Source organism: Cyprinodon tularosa, unplaced genomic scaffold (assembly GCF_016077235.1).
Source record: "Cyprinodon tularosa strain WSP-4 unplaced genomic scaffold, ASM1607723v1 ctg275, whole genome shotgun sequence".
Lineage (NCBI taxonomy): Eukaryota > Metazoa > Chordata > Actinopteri > Cyprinodontiformes > Cyprinodontidae > Cyprinodon > Cyprinodon tularosa.
The window spans coordinates 1,052,442-1,072,781 of record NW_024038980.1 but is presented as its reverse complement, the minus strand read 5'-3'; the positions used below and the strand labels follow the sequence as shown (position 1 = coordinate 1,072,781).

Below are 20,340 nucleotides of genomic sequence, written 5' to 3'. Positions count from 1 at the left end.
TCACCAACGAGGAAGGAGATTTCTCATCTCCATCAAAATATTTATTTTATACCGAGGGACTTAAACTTTAATCAAATCCATTCAAAAGAAACTTCTTATTACAGGAATGAAAAGAGATGCTGAGTTTGGGAGTAGAGAACAAGTTCATTAAAAAAAAGCTGTTTTGAATTATCCTTATCCCCGTTACAAAAATCTACAAAAAAAAAAAAAATATATATATATATATATATATATATATATATATATATATATATATATATATTTTGGCAGAAACTGAACATATGCTGGATGATGGTGGGATTTTTTTAATATGTCATATTAAATTAAGCGCTCACAGGGTTCATACAGGAATGAGTGACTCTAATTTAATGCTATTTTAATGCTATTAGAAATGGTTTTAATGCCATCAACAAGAACCATGTACACAAGTTATTAGTGTACATGAAATATGAAGGAGCTGTAAGCATAGTTCCATGACTCCTGTATGTATGTAAACACACACACACACATATATACGTATATATAATATCCTCTAGCTTTTTCTCCGCCTGGAGCGATATAATATATCTGACGAAATTGTTTTTATAAGCATTTTTTATTAAAGAATTATAAATACTTCGATAAACATATTTAAATAATTTTAGTGCCAATTAAGGCCTTGATTTAAAAAAAAAATGAATGAATTTTTAATTATTTTTATTGATCCGCGGAAACCCTGGTTCATCTCGCGCATGCCCTCTACGATCTCCAAGAAACTCAGAGCGGAGCGGACGGGAGCCACAGCGGAGGATGTATGCTTTGCTTTGTGCAGGCGGTCTGGAGCAAATATATACAGATGCATCAAAAGAGGAAAATGGTAAAACAGGAGTAGCAGTATATATTCCAAAAGAAAATATTTCTATCAAGAGAAGAACAACAGATAACTTCTCAATTTTTTCAGCAGAGATGTTGGCAATTATTTTGGCATTGCAATGGGTGCCTGGAGGTGTGTTTGGATACGCGTTGTATATAGTTGTGTGTGTTTTAATAAAGCTCTTTCTTTGCATAAACAGCTTCCTGGCAAATGTTCATTTCCTGTATAAATTCATTCATGTCCTTGATGGTAGCCTAATAATTGTGTAGTAGTGTAGAATAACATAAATACACAGCATATGAATGAATAAATATATACCGTAAATCCTCTAATATAGGCCTTTATTTCACTCAAGTGCATCGCGGTCCAGGCCTTTATTGGAAAGAGGCCAGAATTAGAGACAGGCCTCTATTGCTATTTGAGCAAAACAGACCACCAGTGGAATGAATAAAAATGAGATTTTGTGTCTATTTGAACCTATAAAACACTAGGTTCATTTATTGAAAAAGTACAGTTACCATGTCTCGCTTGGTTTGAAGTAAAAAAAAAAAAAAAAAAAAAAAAATCCTCCAATTCTGTTTAATCCTCCTCCTCAGTTTCCTCCTCCTCTTCATCTCTCCCTTTAATCTCCTCATCACTCGCGCTCCTCCTCATGTTCTGCTGCGTGTCTGTTCTCTTCCTCGCGCAGACGGGCAGCAGTCAGGGCCTGTTGTCCAGCAGCGCAGGGCTGTGGTACTTGTATGTTACTACCACAAGTATAATGTTGAGGTATGCCCAGAAAAAACGTTTATAGCCCCGGCCTGTATTAGAGACCGGCCATTATTTACCTCCTCTGACAGCGAGACCGGCCAATGTTAGAGTCCCGGCCGCTAATGGAATACAGGCCAATATTAGAGAATTTACGGTATATTCATAAATATATATATGTAAATTTATATGTAAATATATATATATATATGCCAACCAATCACGAGCGACTTAACTAATTTAAAAAGAAGTGGTTCCGTCCAATACTCAGTAAGAAAATTAAAGCCTGGCGTGGCCACGTGTGGTTTTGCTGCCAATCACGAGCGATTTCACTTGTTTGAGAATAGTGGTTTCAGCCAATACTGAGTAGGTTATTCAAGCCAGACCTGGCCAGCCGCCCGGGTTTGCTGCATTCATATGCTAATTAGGGCCATTAGTACAGCTGATCGCTCTCCACATACGTCAGAGTCCGTTTCCGACAATTTGTGGCACGACAAACGCGGACAAGCGCGGGTTGCAAATTGTCGGAAACTGACGAAAATCAGGGAGATCTGCGGGAGTTTACGGGGATGAAAATCTCACTTTTCATGCAGTGTTGTTCGTTTCTTGCAAAGATTTTTCAAGATAATGTGAAACTGTAACGTTTTGGTATAAACATGGCCGAGATTTCTCTAACTTTTAGTGGGAAAATCAATAATTTCAATCAGTTTCTGCATTTAAATGGGTTTTGATTACATTTATAGCGAGAAGTGTAGGGTTTATTTATATAATATTTACTTAGTGAACATACATAATCACCCGCTTGCTAGTTTTTGCTACGGTTTTTCGGATCTCGTTAGGATTATGTGAAATTGCAACGTTTTGGCTGCTACCTATAGCCTAGCATTTAGCTGCTGCCCCGATTCAACATTGAATTCTTTGTGATTTAACTCCATCTGACGGATCAAACCCTCGTCACTGTGTGCGTTGCGTCTGAGGTTGATTTTCAGATCAGTGCATTACGTCGTGGCATACAGTATGTATTGGGTGTTACTGGAAAACTGGTCTCTCTGAGATGTGATTATTTGCTGCAGTACTCCAAAAGTAAGCATTGGAAGTTTGTGAATGTAGGATAAAGCGTTGCTTCCAGTGGCTACCAGAAAATTGACCTCTGATCAAAATACTACAAATCATTCAATTAGCTTCAGTTACATTTATTTTAATGGATTTAACAGAAATACAAACAAGTGTCCCCCTAGTTCAAAACAATTGGTTCTGAAAACGTGATTCCAAACCTGTTCACTGACTGGACTAATATTGTGTGAGACTGTCCATCTGCAATAAAACATTCTTTCATATTTTGTTGATTTTTTGTCAAGTTTTAAACAAGGGCGAAAATATGTCCGCTCCCATTTTGATGCATAATTGTTAAGATAATTATGTCTTGCTCTGTTTTTTTGTGTCTTGTAAATTGATGCATGTGAAAAAAAAAACTAGAGATTATATTTGAGGTATTGTGAAGACATGCACACATGTTGTTGAAGGTTGACATAATCTACTGCAGAACCTCTTAAACTGCTTGTTCAAAAACATACTTTTTAACGGTTCCTCCGGCTTTGATTGTTGAACAGTATATTTAAAAGAGTCCTCATGCAAGCATCTCTTTTTTAAGCTCTCTCCTGAGGGTCAAGGTCTGGTAATTTTAGCAGGGCTTTCTAAACTTAGATTTTAAGTGGAGGTTTGGGGCTTTGCTGTTATGCATGTGTGGAGACTCTTAGTTTTGATCTGAAGAGTTGGTTGTTAGCAGTATGTTATACCAGGTCCTATCCCCATTAAGGTCCAACAGCTGCAACAGTGTCATTTACCACTTTGATATGGCTATTATTGATCATTCCTACATTTTGTACTTCACACAGCTTGTTTTAATGCTGGTGGTGGGGGTGGTGATTTTGCCTCCATAAGATATTACTGAAGTAACAAGCATGGTGCAGTATAAGTACTTCTAAAAGTATTTTTTTGTCAAAAAGGAACAGTAAATGTGGAGGAAGCTGTAGTACCTGGAGTGAACCTGCTCATGCATAGGGAGAACATGCAAACCTGGTGCAGGAACAAGCAAACTGGGATTTGATCCTTGTACCTCCTGGCAGTGATCCAATAGTGATTAGCAAAAGAAGGAAAAACTGGGTGCATTTTTCCACTTAGTCTGCTTATACCTGACTGACTGGATGGTTATTGCAGAGATGAAGGTTTAATGGATTAAATGCATGAAATAAAAGTAAGATAAAGCCATACCCTATGCTGGGGTGATTAGGTGTCTCCATGCTGTGATTTCATAGTTGCTGCCCTTAAACAGATAGATGGTGATGGTGAAGATGCAGGTATGAGTGGAGTCATCTTATGACTCAGACCAGGACTATACCACCGCTTGCATGGACATGCACACCCACATTATTATTATTATTTCATTTTAATCAGGATCCAAACTTGATTCTGTCTCTGCTGAGTGAACTCAAACTAATTACCTGGAGGGGGGATATAAGAACAGAAAAAGCAAAAGTAGATAGATTTAACTCTTTGGGGGAAAGTTTGTGTCTTTTGTGAGTGGATCCAATAACATAAAAAAAGAAAAAAGCAAGTGGCCCCTGCAGACCGGCTGAGGGGGCTGGGTCTGCGCTCCAGTCTCCTCATTTCAGACACATATCCAGGAAGAGACGCAGCAGTAACAGGGTTGGTAAGGACATATTTTTTAAATCCACTTTTAAAGGATCCTTAAGTTTATGAATTGTTTCATAATCGAGGAGTTAAATTCTTGACGCCTTTAAACCCTGCCTGCTCTCCCATCGTCATCAGGGCTCTGCTACAGATTTGGCAGTGAGCTTTTCCTCAGGCAGGCGTTTGGTCACTGGTTTATTTCCAAACCTGTGATCCCCGCCGGTCGGTGCTGCGTCCTGACGTCAGGATATTATAAGGAGCGGAACCGGAGCGGCGGGGCAGACGGCGGGGCTGAAGGGAAGAAAGGATACGGACCATGCTGATCTGATTCCTCACTGACTGGGCTTTCTGGTAGGGCTATTTCCTCACTTATTCCACCGTTTGCCTATATATGGACATGCATTAATCGGGAAAATATATTTTTGGCATTACTTCGCAAATTGGAGCTGTTTCTTTAAGTAAAGGCACCACCAAAAATACGGAAAACGAAAAATAAACTGATTTTCTCTCTAAGGACAGAGGCACTGCAGTGATGGGGTTCTCTCCTGCCTGTTCGCCTAGTTAACACATTATTATGGTAGTTTATCAGCAGGGTCCGCAGTTGCCCAATTTCCTTCCTTTTTACAGTAGAAATTCCTCCTGCAGTCCAGGAGGAGGTGGATGGAGGTAAAATATAGCAGTGCTGCCATGTAGAGCTGACTAGGAGAAGCCCTCTTGGTTACAGTGAGATGAAGGGGATTCCTCTGCTCTCCATCTCAGTCTGCATCAGCACCATATCACCATGGCAACAGTTGATGAAACCAGTACTCCCTGTTCCCAACATATCACTTAAAACATCTCACAGTCTCCAAAGGAGATATTTAAGGGGGGGTGCATGTCGTGTCCAGGGCCGGCCCACTGTTGTTTGAGGCCCGTTAGCAGATTTTTATTTGGGCCCGACTTCCAACTAAGACCTGTTATCATTATTACCAGTTTAGGAGATTAGAGAATTGGAGAAACTTTATTCTTTGTTCAAAGCTCATTTTTACAAGTCAAGTCTTAGCTAAATATAAAGACAACTAGATTCCACTGCATTGTTGTTTTATGAATTCAAATCATATCTATATCCTATATCCTCACTTTAACACAATAATAACATTGACACAAATGCAAATGTCCTTTTTTTAAACCATAAAAATGCAATAAATTGCTGTGGATTTTTTTTTTTTAACATGACTGAATGTAATATTAAACATACTGCAAATATAAACTTGCAAGTGAAAGGAAAACAGAATAGCTTGGCCATTCAAAGTGCTGCATGAAAAATACAACGGCGTGGCATAAAGGAAATGCAAATATTTAAAGAGAATCAAAATGAACAATTGAAAAAAAATGATTATATTTAAAAAAAGATAAGATGATTTGTTAAAAAAAAATGTTTTGGACTAAAACCTTAAACCAGTAATGTTTTCACAATGAGTCCAATCTCAACAATGTAATCTTGTTTCAAAGCAACTGAGAGTTTCAGCACTTTTACAATTTTCTGGACGTTTATTCCAGACCAGAGGAGCATAGGAACTAAACTCTGATTCTCGTTCTTTGGTTCTGGTTCTGGGTGTACAGAGTAGACTTAAGCCAGAAGACCTGATAGATCTGGGATGTTGATGTGTGAATGTATTTATTTGCAAAGCCATTCAGTGATTTATACAGTTGGAGAATTATTTAAATCTCTATTCTTTAATATATGAGGAGCCAATGTAATGATTTTAGGACTGTGCTGATGTGCTCCATTTTCTTAGTTTTAGTGAGGATGCAGGCAGCAGCATGCTGGGTCAGCTCATCAACTGTGAAGACTTTATTGATGTAATCATTTCTACTGAAGATGAAAGCATACATTTGTTTTTCAAGGCCCTGCTGAGACATTAACCTATAATCCTGTGATGTTCTTCAGGTGATAGATTGTTCCTCTGAAGGTTCAGGTCTGAGTCCATCACCACACCCAGATTTAGCCCCTGCTTCAGGTGGTTTCTAGCTTAATTAACCAAATCCATATGCTAACTTTTGAACTAAATATTAGTCAATACTTGTAAATCTTGAGTTCCCTATTGCTGTAAACATGAGGTGCTTTTATTTTGAAGAAACACACACCTTTTTGTGACGATGTTACAAAAGTACCTGCTCTAATAGTGCTGATTGTTGTTCATTGGGTAAATTATAGTCATCTATTGATCAGAAAGCTAGGGGTCAATTTAAGGCTTTAAATTGAACAGTGCCCAAAAGGCGGCTAAGTTGCATTTATACCTGCAGAGGCTGATATCTAGTTGTTTCTCCTTTATTCTACATTTAACCTTTTCATTTGAATGATTGACACTGAGCCTGTTTTAAGACTATGACAGCTTCTCTTCATTGCAGCCTGGTATAACTACTGTGATGCTCCATCAGTCATCTTTTGTTTCTTTCTCAAGTGGAAAATTTCTTCTAATAAGCATTGTGAAAAGGCACTTTCAAAATAAAATCCTTCAATCAAAGCCTTACAATTGATCAAAGAACTTAGAGATCGACCCACACAGGTTCTTTTTAAGGTAAATTACGATACCGATTATTTATTGGTCTAACTGATCAATATAATCAATAAGTGCTGCCGATATTTGTGGGCCAATATTTTTAGAGCTAACTTAGCTTTATCGTCCTCCTTTGATGTAATAAAAATTACAACAAATGCTACATATGTCTTAATCTACACCGAAAACAAAAATTTCGTAACAAATCGAGCAACACATTAACCACCGATAGCAAGTGGAGGAAGCTGTAATGCATGAGCTTCACGTGATCTTAAGGCATGGCTGCTGAATGCGCCCAAACTTTTCCACCTCTAGACTCTGGGTTGTTGGTAAATCTAAAATTTGCTTTCATTTGAAAAGAGAAATATATACCGTTGTGCATTTTTCTAGTCTCTTTCCAGTTTGTCCAGGTAGTTTGAAGTTGTCTCGTGTTACGTCCAAGTGCTGTCCCCACCTTCTAAATTTCTCCAAAACATTTAAAGGGCTTTGCTTCATGATTATCTAAAGTGTGTGGTTATCCCTGCCAGATGTGCATAGTTTTTCCCTCCATTAGACTCTTTTTTTTTTTTTTTTACATTTATTTATTGATTTTAACAGGAGAACAAGAAACATACATATATACACTTACAAATAATTAAACTTGACCAAACAAAAACCCAAAGTACATTTACACAAGGTGGAGGGGGAAAAAAAAAAATAATAATAATAATAATAATAATAAATAAATAAAAAAGGGGGGGGGGGGTGCAGCAGACCCTCAATAGACTAACCTACATAAACATCAGTTTGCCTCACCATAAGGCCTTATAACCACATTAGACTCTTATTGCTCTTATTGCTCTTATTCTTTATGCTTACTGTGTGAGAAACTGAACTGTGGGTTCTCACTTGATGCAATTTATAGTTATCTGTAATAAAATGTATGTGAATTTTACTTTTTCAATGGGATTAATGGAATAAATCTGCTTTTCAATCATATTCTGTAGTTATAAAAACTCTTATTCTGTGTTTGTGTCTCACCAGTGTTAGAGCACAGTCTGAGCAGAAGAGGGGGGCTTTTGAGTCCTGAGAGTTGCAGCTATGGGGAAGGACTACTACAAGACCCTTGGGATCACCAAGGGCTCCAATGAGGATGAGATCAAGAAGGCCTATCGGCGCATGGCACTGCGTTTCCACCCAGACAAGAACACAGATCCAAATGCGGAAGAGAAATTCAAAGAAATCGCAGAGGCCTATGAGGTACTCAGCGACCCAAAGAAAAGGGTGGTTTACGACCAGCTGGGAGAGGAAGGTGAGGAAGAAATGATCCCTGCTCTTCTTCTAAAGCTTTGATCAATGAAAGAAAACCTTCATAGAACATGCAGAGATTCCTGCAGGGCTCTGCCTGAGAAGCCAAAAGGCATTACAACCGAGATAACTCAGGCACAGATCTAATATCGCAAAATTGTTCTCCAGCCACTAAAGTAATAATTCCATCTCCTCCATGCTTTTTTATGTGTGTGATTGTTAGTTATTATGGTGTCAAAAACCATCACAAGGTCCAATAACTTATAGTTCACCTCAGCTGTTGGTTTGGTGTGTGTATGAATTTGTGTGTCCGTGTTTCCTGACAGACAGGTGGCTCAAGATCGTTCTGCTGCTGAGATATGAATAGGAGCAAATGCTGTGGTTTGCATCCGTGGGTGTTCTGCGCACGTTTGTGTGTATTTGTGTGAGCTTGTTGTTTGCTATGACCTCGTGTTTGAGCCGTTGCTCCTCCACCAGCAGCAGAACTGGAAGATCGGTGATGCTGTGGGATTTTTCCTGCCCACGCTTGGTTCATTATCTCAGCTGTTATCTACCCTCTGTGTGCGCTTTTTCAGCTGGGTTCTCTGTCTGGTATCTGACGTTTTGCAGACTTTCAGGGGGGAAAAAAAGCATTTCAAAAGAGCATACAATTCAATGGTCGATTTTCTAGGTTTTTTTTCTTTTTATAGAAAAAAAATATTTACCATAGATTGCCTAAATAACTGTCTTATCTATAGGCTGCATGAATCTCAAAATAATGCAGTGGTATTTTGTTGCAAATAGGTAACAAACCTTTGTTTTCCATATAAAGTCAAAATATCATGTTCATTCCCTCATTGCCAGTTTTTACATATTCAATGCGGACGTAGGAACCTTTGGCAAGCTCCTGTTTCCTTTACAAATGGACCTTAACAGTGTTTGTCATCATAGTCCGCTATTAATGTTCTCAAAAATTTTTATTACACCTAAATTTCAATTTTTGTTAAATAAATACAAATTTTAGAAGTTTCAATTTGGCAACTACCTAAAGTAATAACCTTTGTATTTTGCGGGGAATATCCTTTCATACCTAACCCTAATCCCAACCTAAACTAAATTTACACCTTAGCCCTAAACGTGACCCCTGTTCCGAAAACAGCAATTCCCTACATGGGGTCCAGGCAGCCCCAAAAGGAGCAGCCAGTAACTCCCAATGATTTAGGGCCTATTACCTGTTTGTATTTATGTAGTTCTATGTCAAAAACTAAAATGCTGATAGGTAAAATATTAAAATCAACGTGATAGGGCAGATCAAAGATATAAAATGTTATTTAGATACAAATGAATGCTTAATAGATGCTGCACAGTGGAGCAGTTTGTAGCATTGTTGCCTTGCAGCAAGAAGGTTCTGGGTTTGAATCCCGGCCCGAAGTCTTTTGCATGGAGATTGCATTTTCTCCCCTCGCATGCATGGGTTCTCTCTGGGTACTCTGGCTTCCTAACACACATGACATCTCTAAATTGTTCTTGGTGTGAGTGTGTGTGTGCAGGGGTGTACGTCTTTTTTGCGTCTCTGTGTTGCTCTGCGACAGACTGGCAACCTGTCCAGGGTGTACCCCGCCTCTCACCTATTGCTGGATTTGGGGACCAACCCAACCGCGACCCTGATAGAATAAGCAGTATTAGATGGATGGATGGATCAGCCCTAATATAAACATTTTTGCCTTCAGAAAATTGAATGAATGATTACTTTATTTCATACAATCTAAGGAAAAAAGAAATATAAATATAATGCCTGCAAACATTATGCTTAATTTATGACATATATAATTTGGTTACATGTATAATTTTGTGCTTGTCTGAAATTGAAAACAATGAGTCAGAAAATCCAAAAATCTCTTTGTTCACATTAGTAAAATAGTTAATACCATACTTTCCCAGCATGTTCTGTTTAAGCTGTTAGAGGATGTTTTTAATTTGTGCTTTATAATAAAGCGATTCCTCACAATCTGTTTTGTTGTAGGTTTGAAGACAGGAGGCAGCAGCTCTTCAGGTGTTCCTGGGAACTCGACGCACCACTACACTTTCCATGGAGACCCCCATGCCACCTTTGCCTCCTTCTTCGGGGGATCCAACCCCTTCGATGTGTTCTTCGGCTCCAGCCACAGCCGCTCCAACGGTTTCCCTTTCCACAGTGATCACAGCAACGGAGCAGAGCAGGATGCAGAAATGGATGAGGATGACCCCTTTGCTCATTTTGGGAGACAGTTTGGCTTTCCAGGAGGAATGAACAATGGCTTTCCAGGGGAGGGCCGCAGGAGGAGGGGGGCAGCTTCATCAGAGCGTGTGGGGACCAACCGTAAGCACCAGGATGCTCCAGTGGTTCATGAGCTGAAAGTCTCGCTGGAGGAGATCTTTCACGGCTGCACCAAGCGTATGAAGATCACTCGTCGCAGGCTGAATCCAGACGGGCGTAGCATGAGGACAGAGGACAAGATCCTCAACATTGTCATCAAGAAGGGCTGGAAGGAGGGGACCAAGATTACTTTCCCAAAGGAGGGGGACGAGACCCCGGAGAACATTCCCGCCGACATAGTGTTTGTACTTAAAGACAGGGGGCATGCCCACTTCAAAAGAGATGGTTCCAATATCATTTATAACTGCAAGATAACCCTGAAAGAGGTACGTCCCACTTCCTTCATCTCTGTTTATCCTCTTATGTTGCAGTTCTACCCACAGTTTGTTTGCTAATGCTTCAGAGAGTGGGAGTTTGATTCCCAGTGGGTCCAGCCAGGCAGATTTTCACTGCAGTGATGCAGATGGGGAGATTGGAAACAATAACCAGAAATGGCCTGGTTGGGTGGCTTGTGAAAATATTTTTGAACTTTTTCACATTTTTAGTATGACAACCGCACCTTTCAGTATATCATTTTTATTTTATCAGACAGAACAGCAGGTTTTAGTTTAGAAATGGGAAGGAAGGGGAAAGGATGAAAGATTTTTATATTTCTTTACATATGAAAAATATTTGGTTATTTATTTATTTTATTTTTTTATGTTTTGTACAGAATTGCAGCATTCAAAATGTTTTCTACGTCCCAAGTAGAAGCCCAAAAATTTTATTCTTAGGTGAACCTTGAGACATCAATTCAGCTAAACTGACCAGCAGGGAAAATTGAGCATCATTCAGAGACTCTGGAGGAGCTGCAGAGGATTATGCTCTATTTTTTATTTGGTCTGTAACAAAACATCCACATTAAACGCTTTGCTTTTGTAACATGATCAATTTGAAAGCGTTTAAAGTGCATGAATCCTTTTTTCAATGTGCTTTATTCTGCCTCCTTTCCCAAAGTCCTGAAGCACTGCTTCTAGGTGTATACACATGTAAGGTGAGGAAGGATCAGTCGGAGCAGAGCCTCTGCCACTGAGGTGAGAGAAACAGCAGGAATGTGGTGTCCTGGTGTGAAAGGCATCGAACCATCACCCTCATTTGTTGTGTGCATGAAATCCCAAAGATAAACAATTAGGAGAGCACACAAGTATCCATCTACTGCACACATTCAGTTAAAGATGGATTGAAGTGTTACAGTGGTGACAGTCCCAGCAGCTATTATTGCAACTGGCAGGATATTTAATTTGGCTGCTCCTCCATTTTGGGGGGCAGTGAGTCCACCATTGCTTTAATATTTCCATTAAGGTTGCAGTGTCTTTGTCTTCAGTCCGCTTAATGACAGGTGCCCCCAGAGCAGCAGTCTGTGCAGTTCTTTGTATTCAACTTAAGCAGATCTGAATTTATTTTTTATTTTTTAAGAGCTTCAGCAACACTTTGAAATAATCACTGAGGTAATGCAGAAGTGGCCTCACAGTGCGACTGTACAGACTAAAACACTTTGAGTTTAGTGAGTCATATTTAAAAGCTGGAGATGTTTTTAAATCAAAACCTTAAAAAGCGATTGAGTTTTGCACTCTACAACTCCTACAGCCGAAACCTTTTCAGCTGGATAAGAGAATTAAGTCTGATGGAGTCAAATATGAGATGAGGCAAAGTAGGGGGAAATGTTTCTGGGGTGGGGGCTTCATCCTGGGAAATGGGTCAGATGACTTGGTTTCCACAGCAAAAAAGAAGCTCATAAATCACTCCTCCCTCCGCTCTCCGTTTTCCAAAAATGCTAAGGAATGCTGCAGTGAAAACCTATGATTAAATACAGGCTGAGCATGCCACAATTTATTAAAATGGGAAATATGTCATGAACTCTAAAAACAACCTTTGTCACGGCCATAACTGCTGCTCTAAATAAGAGCCAGCTTCCTAGCTATAAGGACCAAAACAGAAGAGGATGTGTTGATGTCGTCGTATTAAATATTACGTCAGATTTTTGACAGCAGGGTTCTTCTATAGTTTGCTCAGGTTAGCTTTCTGCCAGGAGCATGCCTCAGTAGACATCCAGAGTTTAGAGCTGCCAAGTCTTCTTTAACATGCTGTGCCAAACATGGGAGTCTTAAAGCCCTGCTGTGTTGTCACTGTGACAGCAGCCACAAACAACAGGAGTTATACTTCAAATCTGACAAACCAATTTTTTCTCCAGATCCCAATCCTGTCAAACCTATAGGAGGCCCCCATATGACAACGATAATGGCTCCCTGTGTTAGGATTAAATTGAATGCCATTATATCTGCTGATGCTCATGTCAAATCTTAAAAAATATGACATTAGTTTAGGTCAATTCTAACATTTCCATTTAGTATAAATCCAATAAGCTAAATAAGAGGTTTAAGCCAGCAACTACTTTTGCAAACCAAAATAAGTGCCTACCATCTTGAAGCATCTCCAGTATCAGAAATAGTCTCAGCAGTAGATGCAAATGCTGGATATTGTGTGCCCCCATTGATCCTCCTGTATGAAACCTATTTGGAAATCTTCAGAGTATTGCAAAGCTCTGACAGGAAAATAAAAATGGAGCAGAATCAAAAGAAAATGCATTGTATAATCAATGCAATAAAAGGTTTTATTCTATCTCCATGTAAGCAAAAGGTAACAAATAGTGATTCCTATTGCAAAAACAGTTTTCAATCTGACTAAGGCATCTCTTTTAGCTTAGTAGACCTTTTTCTATTCTTTAAAGTTGTAACACCAATGCATCCACTTTTTTTCTCTTGCTTTACTTCCAAATCTACTCTTATTTAGGATAATCTACTCCATATACCTACATCAGACTATCTGTACTACAGTTCACAGAGTTTGGACTGAGGCCAAACTTATGAAATGTCACAATAAAACTCTATATGATTTAATTATATATAAATTAAAATCAATTATAGAAAGAAAAAAAAAGGTTCTGTAAGGATTGAACACTGAAAGTCTATCAAATAAATTTCTTCAGAAAAAAAACTTAAATTAAACAATAATGTATTGCTGAACTATAAATGATAAATGGATTAAATTATTCTAAAATATAAGCATATTAATGAATGATTATACAAAACCAGTGCTGGAAAGATCAATGGATCAGTTATAGTTTTTTTTTTATATTTTTATAAATGTTAGATCTTGAACTGATTGCAATAACACACAATTATTATGCATGTTTTCCCCCAGATACAGATCATAATTAATCATAATCCTGGGAGCTACTTGACATTAACCACAAATTTTATTTGTCATCTAGTAACATTACTATATCTTTTGCTTTCTGCTGTCCTCAAAAAAAGCAAAACATTTAAAACAGAATGAATAACAGATATACAGATATGCTTGAGGGTTTTATATATAAAACCCTCAAGCATATATATATATATATATATGACTTACATTTGTATCATTTTGATGTATTATTACGTTTGTGAATTGCATTATAGAGTTTGTAATCTTTCAAGCACAAATGTAAAGGTAAAGCAATGTAGAAGACTTGATCCTTATGCTGATTTAAGTACATAGACATCACATTTGGTATAAAATACATCTACTGAAAATATGAGGTGAGTTAGATGTTTATAAAACACTGAGCAGATACTTATGATGTTCTTCAAAAGGAATGTTAAAAAAACTCTGCAAAGTACTATATCATGTTTAAAGTAAGAGCTTTTTCAGAACCTGCTTTGGTCTCTGCCTATCTCCGATTAGCTGTTACCCTCTAGGATCAATAAATGCTTCCAAATAAGGACGTTAACAGTTATCTGCTGTTAAGGTGTTTACTGCTTGCAAACTTTAAGCAAAAATTTACTTTAAAAGCCATTAGGAATCTGATGGAATTTAGTAAAAGTAGCACCGTGTTTTACTCCACATCTTTGTAAGGATAGGGTACTTTGGATTATAAGGACACATATAGGCTGCACCTAAAGCAACAACCAAATTGATATTTTAATGTTAAACATGTAAAAATAATCATCATCATGGCGGTTTGGCTTTGAGGAATTATTCTAAATCTTTAGAGTTATTTTTGTCTAAGACAGTAAAAAGTGTCATTGATGGTTTGTTTGTGCTGGTCTCTATGGTATTGTTATTAGATGCAGAGTCTTATGTAATCATTCATCTGATGACTGTGTGTACAGAGCTATGGCGTCCTGAATCTGTGTGTGATTTTGGAGTTAGTGAATGAAAGTGTTCAGAGGACGAGTGTTTAAAGCAGCCGATAGACCAAATCAAAGAGTAACGTATATAGTGGGTGACAGGACGCTGATGTCATGCCTGAAAAAATCTGTGCCCTTTGAAGCAGCTGCTCTGTTTGATCCGAAATTCAATGGTCCATATTAACATCCTATCAGACAGTGCAAGAAAACAACTACCAAGTACAGACATAGATGTTCTCAGAAGTTAAGCTCATGTAAATGCACGATTACATCATGAAAAGCCGATGGAGTGGAAGTTAGCAGTGGTTGGAATTTGGTCGATGAGACGTGCTCCATTTGTTTTCCAAGTTTGAATACAGGACAGCTTTATGAACTTGACTCAGGACTCTTGCACTCTAAGAAGCAGATTTAAAAAATAAAAGTTATAAAATCTTTTATTTTTAAGTTTTAAAACTCCATTTCATAATTATGTATCTGGCTGTTTAGTTAATCTGTCGTTAGTTTATTGGTTTAATGTATTTCTAGAAACTGTATAAGCCAGAACATTACATTTATATATTAGATAATATCATGCTATTGATCATATTTAGACTTTCTGCCAACCTCAACTCTTGGTTTTCATTTATTTTAATACCTAATCTTCAAAATCAACATTGAACACTTGAAATATAATATTATTCTATGTTTAAAAAAACGTATTAACATTTTCAAACCACAAATATTTGTTTACAACAAACTAAATTTCACTTTACATAAGAAACAGTCCCGTTTATATTTGAAATACATTATTAAAATTATGGTCTTGATTTAATTAATAATTCAACAAATCAGTTATTTGCTGTACAACCTGGAAAAATGGGCTCCTGATTAATCCAGGTGTGTCTGACCTTCATAACCATGACAACACACCTGGATTACTCTGTCCAGTCATGAAAGACAGGAAACAAAGGAAGTAGTGGAGTTTGCAAATAGCACATGTGTGATTCCATTACTTGCAGTGCAGTTAAATTTTAATTGTAAAACTTGTTAAAAGGAAGTCTGTCATACTTTTAATATCTGGCATTTTGTTCTTTATAAATCTCCTAGTTACTGTTTTGTTTAGTTTCTCTTACTCTCTCTGTTTGTAAATATGTGGTTGTTTCTAACAGCTCTCCTTCTGCATCTCTTCACACCTGACTTTATTATTTTACTGCTTTTCTTTGTAACAGTTGCTTCTAGGCATTATATAAGGTCTGTATTCCGTTCAGATGTTCAGTCACGGTGTTAAAATAGTTACTTCTGCTCAGCCTAAATGTGGTGAAGATGCCCAGCACAAAGCCTGTGAAGTCTTTAAAACCCGCATCCCGGGACTCATGGTGCAGTGAGATAAAGAAGGGATGATTATGTGTGTGTGTGTGTGTGTGTGTGTGTGTGTGTGTGTGTGTGTGTGTGTGTGTGTGTGTGGCCATGTCTTTAATACCTGGTGGGGACAATTTCCTAGGAATATGCTACATTTTGGGGACTCATAGGTATTTGTGGGGACCAACAACTGGTCCCCATAAGGAAAGTTTCTCTTCTTGGGGTGGGGGTTAGGTTTAGGACTAAGGTGTGAATTGAGTTTAGGTTAGGTTTAGGGATAGGTATGTGTCGGTAATGGTTAGGGTTAGGGCAAGGGTCACGGTTAGGCCATATACAGGTGCTGGTCATAAAATTAGAATATCATGAAAAAGTAGATTGATTTCAGTAATTCCATTTAAAAAGTGAAACTTGTATATTATATTCATACATTACATACAAACTCATATATTTCAGATGTTTATTTTGTTTAATTTTGATGATTACAAATGACAACAAATGAAAATCTCAAATTCATCATATCAGAAAATTAGAATATTGTGAAAAGGTTCAAAATTGATGGCCCCTGGTGCCACACTCTAATCAGCTAATTAACTCAAACCACCTGCAAAAGCCTTTAAATGGTCTTTCAGTCTAGTTCTATAGGCTACACAATCATGGGGAAGACTGCTGACTTGACAGTTGTCCAAAAGACGACCATCGACACCTTGCACAAGGAGGGCAAGACACAAAAGGTCATCGCTAAAGAGGCTGGCTGTTCACAGAGCTCAGTGTCCAAGCACATTAATAGAGAGGCGAAGGGAAGGAAAAGATGTGGTCGAAAAAAGTGTACAAGCAAGTGAGATAACCGCACCCAGGAGAGGATTGTGAAACAAAACCCATTCAAAAATGTGGGGGAGATTCACAAAGAGTGGACTGCAGCTGGAGTGAGTGCTTCAAGAACCACCACACACAGACGTATGAAAGACATGGGTTTCTGCTGTCGCATTCCTTGTGTCAAGCCACTCTTGAACCACAGACAGCGTCAGAAGCGTCTTGCCTGGGCTAAAGAGAAACAGGACTGGACTGCTGGTGAGTGGTCCAAAGTCATGTTCTCTGATGAAAGTAAATTTTGCATTTCCTTTGGAAATCAAGGTCCCAGAGTCTGGAGGAAAAGAAGAGAGGCACTTCATCCACGTTGCTTGAAGTCCAGTGTAAAGTTTCCACAGTCAGTGATGGTTTGGGGTGCCATGTCATCTGCTGGTGTTGGTCCATTGTGTTTTCTGAGGTCCAGGGTCAACGCAGCCACATACCAGGAAGTTTTAGAGCACTTCATGCTTCCTGCAGCTGACCAACTTTTTGGAGATGCAGATTTCATTTTCCAACAGGACTTGGCACCTGCACACAGTGCCAAAGCTACCAGTACCTGGTTGAAGGACCATGGTATCCCTGTTCTTAATTGGCCAGCAAACTCTCCTGACCTTAACCCCATAGAAAATCTATGGGGTATTGTGAAGAAGAAGATGCAATACACCAGACCCAACAATTCAGAAGAGCTAAAAGCCACTATTAGAGCAACCTGGGCTATCATAACACCTGAGCAGTGCCACAGACTGATCGACTCCATGCCACGCCGCATTGCTGCAGTAATACAGGCCAAAGGAGGCCCAACTAAATACTGAGTGCTGTACATGCTCATACTTTTCATGTTCATACTTTTGAGTTGGCCAACATTTCTATAAATCCTTTGTTTTTATTGGTCTTCAGTAATATTCTAATTTTCTGATATGATGAATTTGAGATTTTTATTTGTTGTCATTTGTAATCATTAAAATTAAACAAAATAAACTTCTGAAATATATGAGTTTGTATGTAATGTATGAATATAATATACAAGTTTCACTTTTTAAATGGAATTACTGAAATCAATCTACTTTTTCATGATATTCTAATTTTATGACCAGCACCTGTAAATTAGTGGGACATGACTGGAAGTCAATGGAAGGTCCCCACAAGGATATTGTGACACAACATGTGTGTGTGTGTGTGTGTGTGTGTGTGTGTGTGTGTGTGTGTGTGTGTGTGTGTGTGTGTGTGTGTGTGTGTGTGTGTGTGACTGCGAGGATCTGACAAGCCCTCCAACTATTTACGAGCTCAGCCGAATCCTGCCTCACTTCATTAGCCCAAGATATGAGGCTGCTGCTAAAATTAGACGCCAGTGCAATCCTGATACACTTCTGATACACTCTTCCAAGTTCGCTGAGGTTCAAATGTTTTCGAGGCTTTTCTCCAAACCCCACAGTGCTGTACTCCATGCTAAATATATTAATTATACAATGATACTCCTGTTTCTCTGTTTTTTACATGCATGCAACACACACACACACAAAAAAACACACAACAGCATTTGCCTCATGATGACATTCTGGAGGGGAGAGAAACTCCAGTTTTACCTCATGGAAACATTAGGTCATTAGGATATTCATGGCTCTGGAATCTTTCTTTTAAGATATTAACCCTCTGAGTTTTCTCTCTTTCCAGGCGCTGTGTGGCTGCACTGTTAGTATTCCCACGCTGGAAAACCGCGTCATCTCCCTCCCTTGCCACGACATCATCAAGCCAGGAACACTGAAGCGAGTCAGAGGGGAAGGCCTGCCTTTTCCTAAGAACCCGTCACAGCGCGGGGATCTCATCGTGGAGTTTTCTGTACGTTTTCCTGACAGGATCCCCCCTCAGTCGCGAGAGATTATCAGACAGCACCTCCCCCAGTCATAGGAGCGCACCACCAACTTACAACCCCACCCATCATACAGACTTATTCACTTCTGATAGTTTAAATGTAAACTACATGTTATAGGACTTTACCATTTAGAAACAAATAATCCAGATAAAACCGTGAGGATTAGGATTGAATTTAGCTTTGTATGTGTTGTCACTTGGTCCAAGCACACACACCAGTATCCGGATAGTAAAGCGGTGCTGAAAATGGGCTTTGCACAACTGTGGCTTCTACCTGACCTTCTTTTCTTAACGTTTTTTTTACTGATTTGTCAGAGGTTTTATAAGCTGTCCTCCTCTCTGATCCTTGCCATTTTGTGAAAGGATGAGGTGTGAGGTATTCTTTTTTTAATTGGGATTATTTCACCTCGAACGTACCAGCAGATTGAGTGTTAAAACCAGGCACAAAGCCTGACTTTTATCTTCAACATAGCTAACATAGCTTTTGGCTATAGTCTGGTTGTAATTGTATGGTTGACCCTCCTCAAAATAAATAAACATCTGTTAGGTGAGAAGCCCCGCACTGCGCAGCAGTTCCGACTTTGGCATGGGCCGGTTCCTGGTCTAAAGGTGTTCCAAGGTTTTAAAAGATTTCAGTACCAGAACCTTCCCTTTATATCTGTCACATGGTTTAAAGTCCTTATGATTTATGCGAAGGTGCTGGTGTTGACAACACATTTTTATATCTGTTTAAAACATAAAGCAGAGCTGTGATTTGCTCATTTGTTGCTAAAAATGCAGTACATTGGCCCTCCAGGTCTGCCAAGATAAGAGAATTAGATCACCAGATGCAATGGGCTAAATTCAAAAGAGGGTCTGCAGGTCTTACTCTGCTGGAAATGGAAATAACTGTGACTCAGATAATGCAGCAATAACCGCACTTTGTTTTACCATAATCTTTACTGACCTTTTTTACTGGTCAGCATCATTGATGATTTAAAAATATAAAACTGGCGGCAGGACCTACATTTTAACCTACTCTATGAAATATTTTCAAAGCATCAACTTTCACTGAAGGCTAGTCAGCTTATCCTTAATTATGTAAGAAAAAAAAAGGTAAAATCATTGCAAAATTAGCCTGACGTAGTCCGACTCAATTCTAGTCAGAATATGAGTCTGATACTGCTCCATAGAGCTGTGATTATGGGGCGTGTTTTGAACGAACCAGGAAAAAAATGCCTCTGTACTCAATTGGATAGATCTACAACCAATAAGAGCAACGGAGTGCGTGACGTATGTTAAGCGACGCATAGTTGTTGTCAACAAAAATCAAAGCGTGCAGTTTCACGCCTAGAATAAGAAGATGAGACTTGATCGCGTTTCTCTGTTCCTCTTTTAAAATTAAATTGCTGTCGATATCTTCTAGAACAGACCTAATAGCAGAATCTACTCACCCAAACTCTCCAGCGGCAGCCATTATTGTTGTCACCCAAGCGCGCTTTGGTCACGTGGTTGATAACGTTACTCTTGATCATCTGTCCATCATCGTATAAAGCCCGCCCTGTCAATTTGATTGGATCGCCTGACAGTGGGCTTTAATACTCCCGCTACTATGGAGCAGAGCCAGACCGAACTTACCCGAAC

General features: G+C 38.8%; 1 protein-coding gene across 2 annotated transcripts; it reads left to right on the top strand.

Moving 5' to 3' along the window:
• Positions 1 to 4,237: 4,237 nt before the first annotated feature.
• Positions 4,238 to 19,828, top strand: dnajb5 (DnaJ heat shock protein family (Hsp40) member B5). 2 transcript variants are annotated; one of them, XM_038289987.1, is made up of 5 exons: positions 4,238 to 4,310; positions 4,430 to 4,642; positions 7,855 to 8,122; positions 10,121 to 10,779; positions 18,520 to 19,828. In XM_038289987.1, exons 3-5 carry the CDS (start codon positions 7,912 to 7,914, stop codon positions 18,751 to 18,753), a joined length of 1,104 nt encoding a protein of 367 aa, XP_038145915.1. In that variant the 5' UTR covers positions 4,238 to 4,310; positions 4,430 to 4,642; positions 7,855 to 7,911; the 3' UTR covers positions 18,754 to 19,828. The 2 variants fall into 2 exon arrangements, with proteins under 2 accessions (XP_038145915.1, XP_038145916.1); XM_038289988.1 differs by having other exon boundaries at positions 4,292 to 4,306.
• Positions 19,829 to 20,340: the final 512 nt, after the last annotated feature.